The 8,451-nt window shown below is 41.3% G+C and overlaps 1 protein-coding gene across 1 annotated transcript in view; it reads right to left on the bottom strand.

Moving 5' to 3' along the window:
• Positions 1 to 7,027, bottom strand: part of LOC122554724 — a 42,253-nt gene extending 35,226 nt beyond the window's left edge. Inside the window, exons 1-2 of the mRNA XM_043700100.1 lie at positions 7,023 to 7,027; positions 2,753 to 3,009 (exon numbers count right to left, since the gene is read on the bottom strand). Coding sequence (XP_043556035.1) covers positions 2,753 to 3,009; positions 7,023 to 7,027 — 262 coding nt within the window. The remainder of the gene's footprint in view (positions 1 to 2,752; positions 3,010 to 7,022) is intronic.
• Positions 7,028 to 8,451: the final 1,424 nt, after the last annotated feature.

Below are 8,451 nucleotides of genomic sequence, written 5' to 3' on the forward strand. Positions count from 1 at the left end.
ACGTCGATTCTCCTGTTCCCTGGATGCTGCCTGACCTGCTGCGCTTTTCCAGCAACACATTTCCAGCTCTGATCTCCAGCATCTGCAGACCTCACTTTCTCCTTGGAGGATTTGAGCTATGGGAGAGGCTGAACAGGCCGGGTCTGTTTTCCCTGGAGCATCGGAGGCTGAGCGGTGACCTTATAGAGTTTTACAAAATTATAAGAGGAATGGATAGGATAAATGGACAAAGTCTTTTCCCTGGGATGGGGGAGTCCAGAACTAGAAGGCATAGGTTTAGGGTGAGAGGGGAAAGATATAAAAGGGACCTAAGAGGCAGCTTTTTCACGCTGAGGGTCGTACGTGTATGGAATGAGCTGCCAGAGGAAGTGGTGGAGGCTGGTCCAATTGCAACATTTAAAAGGCATTTGGATGGGTATATGAATAGGAAGGGTTTGGAGGGATATGGGCCAGTTGCTGGCAGATGGGACTAGATTAGGTTGGGATATCTGGTCAGCATGAACAGGTTGGACCGCAGGGTGTGTTTCCATGATGTCTCTTTGAATTTAACACATATATTCAGCAGATAATCAGGAAAGCTAATGGAAAGTTAACTCTTGTTTCAAGTGGGTTGGAGTAGAAGGGATATTTTACTGCAACTGTATAAGGCGCTGGTGAGACCACATTTGGAGAAATGTGTGCTGTTTTGGTCCCATCATTTGAGAAAAACTTATTTTATTGGAGGTAGCTAGAGAGGGATCACTAAGATGATCCCTGGTATTGAAGGACTGTGTTATGAGCAAAGACTAAATAGGAGGGAACTCTGCTCACTAAAGTTTAGAAGGATAGGAGGTGATCTCATTGAAACATACATGATTCTGAAGGGACTTAGGGTAAATGCTGAGAGGATGTTTCCCCTTGTGGGAGAATCTAGGACCAGTCTCAGAATAAAGGGGTATCAATTTAAGGTTGAGATGTGGAAGATTTCCTTCTGTCAGAGCGTTTTGCATCTTTGCAACTCCTTTTCACTGAGAGCTCTGGGAACAGAGTCCTTGTATATATTTCAGCTGAGAAAGATTATTAATCAATCGGGGAATCAAGGATTATAGGGAAAGAGCAGGAAAGTGGACATGAGGAGTCTCAGATCAGTCATGCTCCGATCGAACGCTGGAGCAGCCTATTTCAGTTCATTTTCTATAGTCTTCTGACATTTAACAATTGTACAATAGTAATCAAGGAACTGTCCAGATCCCAATCCTCTCTCAGATAACACAATTACAATTAATTAACTGGTTATTAATTTCATTGCCTTCTGATACATTGCTGATGAACTTCCTATGTAGGTATCAACGTAAAGGAATGAAGCATGACAAAAGTTTGATTACCTTGGATCTTTATGCTCTTGTGAGAGCAGAGAGTGAAGGTAATATAAATCTTTAAAATGATCACTTATTTGGATAGGCTGAATCCAAGGCAGCTTTCTGCCACTAACAGAAGAGGAAGGGTCACACTGACAAATTCAGGACAAAATATGAAGTGTAGGAATTTTTTGGGTAAAAGGACGTGCAATAAATTATTTTCATACAAGGCGCAATAAGAAACATTAATGAATTTCAAGGAGCAATTCGACATGGTCTTCTCAATAGAAATCAGCTACTTGAATTTAAAAGAACAGGAATATAGGGATTGAAGTAATTTACTGTTTCAATTTATGTGGTGTCCTAAAGGTTCAGCAGGTAATCAGGAAAGTTAATCGAATCTTGAATCTTGTTTCAAGTGGGTTAGAATGAAGGAAAATTTGACTGCAACTATACAAATACTCAACATTTTGGCTCCGCTATGGGAATGGCAACTTTTCTATATGAAAGCAAGTTTACACACATTAAAGATTAGATCTTACATGAACAATTTTGTGTTTCTCAGAAGTAGTATTTAGTCTTTACTGATTCACACTTGGGACACCCTTCCAGCTCCATCGCTTACCCTAACCTCAGGAACATTGACCACAATATTGACCATAGCCACCTCCATACATCGCAGTGCCTGCCCATATTAACCCAAATGCTTCCCCATAGCCTCCTCCATACACCGAAACGCCTGCCCACAGCCCCCTCCATACCATCCCAATGCCTACCCATAGCCTCCTCCATACCATCCCAATGTCTGTCCATAGCCTGCCCATATTAACCCTATGCACCCAAATGCTTCCTCACACCCTCCTCCATACACTGAAATGCCAGCCCATAGCCTCCTCTATACACCCCAATTCATGCCCATAGCCTCCTCCATACCATCCCAATGCCCGCCCATAGCCTCCTCCATACCATCCCAATGCCCACCCATAGCCTCCTCCATACCATCCCAATGCCCACCCATAGCCTCCTCCATACCATCCCAATGCCCACCCATAGTCTCCTCCATACCACTCCAATGCCCACCCATAGTCTCCTCCATACCATCCCAATGCCCACCCATAGTCTCCTCCATACCATCCCAATGCCTACCTATAGCCTCCTCCATACATCCCAAAGCCGGCCCATAGTCTCCTCCATACCATCCCAATGCCCATCCATAGTCTCCTCCATACCATCCCAATGCCTACCCATAGCCTCCTCCATACATCCCAAAGCCTGCCCATGGCCTCCCCCGGTCCCGGGACGGTTGTGGCTGGGATTCCGCCCCAGGTTACCCTGGTCACGTGAGTCTCCCGCTGAGCCTTTAACCGGCGGAGACGCCGAGGGAAGCAGCCGTTGGTGTTCGCCCTGAATCTTACCGGGAACAGGAGGAGGGAGCAAGTGAACGCCGCTCGATTCGGCCGCGGTCTGGGGGAACAGCTCCGGCAGCGGGGACACTTCTGTTGCTGCGGGCCGGATCCCGGTCCCGGTCCCGGGCTTGGATTGGGCTCTGGCTCTGAGCAGCAGGAGCTGGTTCTCCGCGGAAGATGGAGGACTATCCCGTCGGCTACAGTGTCTGCTCTCGGCCAAACTGCAGCACTCAAACCAAACGCAACTTTCGAAATGTTCCTCCCGACTACAGATGGAAGAGGATCAGAAACCTTCGCCTGTCAGTGACCAACTCGTTTCATTATTAAAATAAATAAATACAACTCTGTCCATGTAAGAGTCCATTCCTTTATTTTTCTCCTAGATGCTGCCCAAATCGTTAAGTGTTTCCATACTTTAGGAAGCTCTGAAGGCGTTTGAATAGATGCAGTATGACTAAGATGAGGAGATCAAAGGCTAAATTTGCAGAAAGACAGGTGACCAAGTATGTTGTAAAAATAACATAACAAGGAGACAGACCAGCATTGGTACGTCGTGAGTGGGCACATGTGAAGTTGTTCACTTTGGCAGGAAAAATTCTTCAAAATGGTGAATGACTGCTAAATTTCAGGGTGTATTCATTGTCCTGGTGCTTGAGCAACAAAAAACATTGCAGTTACAAGGAGTGAATTAAAATAAACTAATAGAATGTATTCTTTTATTTTGTGAGAAATTGAACATGAAAGTAAGGATAAAAAGCAAAAGAACCGCTGATGCTCAAAATCAGAAACAAAAATAAGAATGGCTGGAAAAGCTATTTTCTGAGGAAGGGTCACTGCTCCTGAAACATTAACTCTGATTTCCCTCCACAGATACTCCAGAGTGAAATCAGAGTTAATGTTTCAGGTGTAGTGACCCTTCCTCAGAACAGAGCTTTTGCAGCAATTTCTGATTTTGTTTCTGAGTAAGGATATTATTTGTCAGTTACATGGGACAATAATGATATCAAATCTGCAAAACTGTGTGCAGTTTTGGTCTCCTTATTTAAGGAAGGATGTGAATACATTGGAGGTGTTCAGACAAGGTTTACAAGATTGACACCAGGAATGAATGTCTTGTTTTATGTGAAAAGTTTGAATAGGCTGAACTTGTTTCCACCAGAGGTAGAAAGATGTGGGTGATTGGTTGAAGTTCATAAATTCCTTAATGGTTTTTTACAAGATGGACATAAAAGAATGTTCACTCTTTGCAGTAAACCCAGAAATAGGGAATACTCTTTTAAATTTAAGGGTTGTCCCTTTTTGGTAGAAATAAGGAGAAATATTTTATCTCTGATGGATCCTGTGACTTTGGAACTCTCTGCCTCAGAAGACAATGAAGGTGTCCATTTTTTAAGATAAGCTACATAGATTCTTGTCTGTCAAGGAAATCAAAAGTTATGAGGGATGGATGGGAATTTGGAATTCAGAGCAGAAGCATATCAGCCGTGATCTTATTGATTGGCGGAGCAGGCTTAATGGAGTGGCCTTCTTCTGCTCCTATTTCATATATTCAAATTTCAATTTTTCAATAGATTGGAAAAGTTGGGATTGTGTTCCTTGCTGAAGAATAAATTGAGGAGAGATTCGATAGAGGTGTTGAAAATCATGAAGGTCATAGAGTCATCGAGCATGGAAACAGACGCTTCACTCCAACCTTGTTCCCAATCTAAACTAGACCCATTTTGGCCTATATCCTTCCAAACCTTTCTTATTCAGAAATTATCCAAATATCTTTTACATGTTGTAAATATACCTGCGTACACCACTTCCTCTGGCAGTTCATTGCATACATGAACCACTCTCGGTGTAAGAAAGTTACCGGTCATGCCCTTCTTACAACTTTCACCTCTCACTGAATCTTTAGTTGTGAAAGAGTAAATAGGGAGAAGCTGTTTGCATAAGTTGAAGAATCAAGAGCCAGAGAACACAAGTTTTAGTGACTGTTAAAAGAAATAATAATGACATGAGAAAAATCTGTTTTATGCTGTGATTGGTTAGGACCTAAAATATAAAAACTGAGATCATAGTGGAGACAGATTCAAATATGTCTTTCAGAAGAGAACTAGACTATTACTTGAAGAGGAAAGATTTGTAGATCAATGGGGAGAAGGTAGTGGAGTGGTACAAGGTGAGTTGCTCTTGCAGATAGCTCATACAGGCCAAATGGACTCATTTTGCACTGTAACAATACTATGATTTTTAAATTTTTTTTACTTCAAGTAAACAAGGACATGCATGGGACCATATTTTGCAATCAGCAATAAACCCTTAATTTACACTTGTACATGTACATTGAACTTCTACAAGTTTAAACTGCAAATTGCTGCCAGCCAATTATCCAAAAGCCATAGCAATTTTTACAGGGGATTGTGGAATAATTAATGAACAATAATAGAACCTGAACCAGTAAGTATAAGTTAGAACAGAAATCTCATTTCAAGTCAGGTACAGAAAGTGAAATAAAGAAGGAAAGAAAAATTGAAAAGAGAGAAAGAGACAAAAGAAAGAAGCACAATAAGAAAATAATAATTAAAATCTTAAGTAATGATTCCCCTTAGAATTACCTAAAATATACCCATCGATGTGGTATTGATGTTCCACTTGAGCTTCTTCCCACTTTTAGCCCCTAACTCTATGAGCATTAGCTTCTAATACATCCATAATATTTGCTTTGATGTGACATCGAGTTCCACGTTCTCACCATTGGGTAAAGAAACTTCTTCTGAAATCCCTATTTGATTTCTTGTTGACTATCTTCTAAATGACCTCAGGTTTTGTTCTTCCCCTGATTGGAATACTCTGTATACTGTGTCAAAACCTTTTCACAGTTTTAAAGATCTCTATGAAGACACACCTCAGCTTTACATGCCAAGAGAAAAGAGATGTCCATCTGATCATCATGTAAAGGGTAAGAGCTTGACCTGGCACCAAAAGTACCTTGAGAGTTAGATAACTTGTTCAAAATGGGTGTTCTTTATTATTTATGAGCATGTAAGAAGTCCTACTCTCTTATATGATCATAGGGGTTTTGCAGTACAATGTTTGAGCAGTCAAATTATAGCATTACAAAAGTTTATTTGACAAGCAGTTGCATTCATTACATCATCCCCACACCTAACTGTCATCTTTGATCTGTTAACTTTTGATTTGGGTTTCTGAGATTATTTTGTTTAACAGGTAAGCTTTCAAACTCCTAAGTTTTATGCCAAGTCTTCCCTTGCATGTTTTTTTCCCAAAACGCTCTTTAGTACATTATTTTTTAAAATGTATATTATGTATCAATTAAAATTTGATACTACATAAAGTGTGATACAGATCAGAGTTTTTCCAATACAGTACATGAAGTAGCTCATAACACTATTATAATTATATTTACATTTGAGTTTCATATCAAACATTCTCTGTTACATACAGTCCAAATATTTCAACAAACTATGGTGGAAGGGCCTTGGACAGTGACCTTTCCATTTTGTGCCTTTGCGATAGCTGACCCGAACTTCAGTGCATGCTGTTCTTGGGAATGTGCCAGTCTGCACTACTTGGTCAATGGCTGCTTTTTGCATAGGGAAGAAAAACAGCCCTTTTCTGTCTGACCATTGAGTAAGCCAGTCTGTTCAACTTCATAGGTATAATACCACATTTCAATTTTATCATTGGAAATCTGTTTTGTTCCTTCTTCAGTGACTTCATATTCCTTTGTTAATATGGTACCTGGAACTGTACACAGTGCTCCAAGTATAATCTCATCAAGGTTCTTTGAGACATGTTGAGGATTATTTCTCAACTTGTCAATTCTATCCTTCTAGAAATAAATACTAGCACCCAATTTGCTTTTGCTATGGCCTCACTAATCTGTGTCACAAATATTATTGATTTGTGAAATTGTATTTCTCAATCTCTTTGCTCCTCCACTCTTTAGATTTTTATTTTCCAGTGTTATTACGTGGTGTCTATTTTTCTTACAAAAATGTAATATCTCACACTTACCTATGTTGAAATTTATTTGTCAATTATAGACCCATTCTGGAAATATATTCGTGCCTTCTTGTAACTTCTTGTCTTCTTTCCATCTTGGTATGTAGTATTGACTTTCCACTACAATCTGATGTCATCCAAAAATATAGAAACTATTTTACCAGAATTTTACCTGAAATGAGCTGTGTTAATTTTGGGGAGTTTTGTGGAATTTTTTTAAATGTGAACTCTTGTGAGTTTTCTCATGCGACTTTGTATTGCTCACCTCATTATGTACACAGCAGTCTGTATGATGGGCATTTGTGCTATGGTGCCCTTACCAGCCATGGAAGTATTTTCCACTGCCAGGATTTCCAGCACAGTGCCAAATTTAAAGCCCAGCTATGTATCAAGTTAATCGCTGCTAGCTTTCGTTTACACTGTTGGAAATATATGAAAAAGAAAAGCTCTTAAGGCTCACAGGTTGCATAGTTGATACTTCATTACAAATATGAGCTCACACCCAAAGAAGTATTACTACACAACATCATCACCCTGTCTGTTCTACTGTCATTGTAACCGCAGCTACAAGGTTCAAGCTACACTACCCATCCTTAGCACCATACCATCTTAGAACCCTGTCTAAAGATGTACCACTCTTTCCCTCATACTCAGCATGGCTTCTCAATTTCTCAATGTGGGAGCATCACACGCTGGAAAGCTTTCAAACATTGAACATATTAACTGTTATTAAAAATGTGCAAAAGCAAAGAAATAAAACCAACAAAAAGTGCAGCTGGGAGCAAACACAGACAGCTTAGCTTGTGAGCAACAACAAATTTAAGTCAATGGATGATCACTGCAGCCAGCCCTCATCTGTTGGAATCCTGTGTCAATTAAGTCCAGGCAATTAATGTGTCAAATCTGATTCATAGCATCGGTAGTTCTTTTGGTTTTTGTCAATTAAATCCAGTCTGCTTGTTGTGCCTGACTGCCCACATTGCTCTCATGCTGAAGGTGATGTTCTTCTGGCTCAATGTCCTTATCTTCCAACTTGGAGGACTGCTGTCACTCTCACAAGACTTCAATGTCCATCACATCCATTATTTGACTACTGTAGTTATGCTGAGCACAACTTGCTAGAATTATGTGGGGCACTATGTCTGGACTGAATGGCAAGGCATAACCCCACACCAATCCAAGTATCGAAACCTCATCTTCAGGAGGCGTGTTGTCAGCTTCACAACGGCCTCAGTGGAAGAATGGGCTGTATCAATGCTGGACCTCAATTAGGGGTTTGTTTAATGGAGGAGAAAGTGAGGTCTGCAGATGCTGGAGATCAAAGTTGAAACTTTATTGCTGGAACAGCGCAGCAGGTCAGGCAGCATCCAGGGAACAGGAGATTCGACGTTTCGGGCACAGGCCCTTCTTCAGGAATGAGCAGAGAGTGTTCAGCAGGAGAAGATAAAAGGTAGGGAGGAGGGACTTGGAGGAGGGGCGTTGGAAATGTGATAGGTGGAAAGAGGTCAAGGTGAGGGTGATAGGTCGGAGTAGGATGGAGGCGGAGAGGACAAGAAGAAGACTGCAGGACAGGAAGGCGGTGCCGGGCGGGAGGGACCCGGCTGAGACAAGGTGGGGGGAGGGGGGATGAAAAAACTCATCACCCCAGGGGACCTCCCATCCACCGCCTCCAACCTCATAGTCCCACAACCCCG

This window comes from Chiloscyllium plagiosum, chromosome 11 (assembly GCF_004010195.1).
Source record: "Chiloscyllium plagiosum isolate BGI_BamShark_2017 chromosome 11, ASM401019v2, whole genome shotgun sequence".
Taxonomy (NCBI): domain Eukaryota; kingdom Metazoa; phylum Chordata; class Chondrichthyes; order Orectolobiformes; family Hemiscylliidae; genus Chiloscyllium; species Chiloscyllium plagiosum.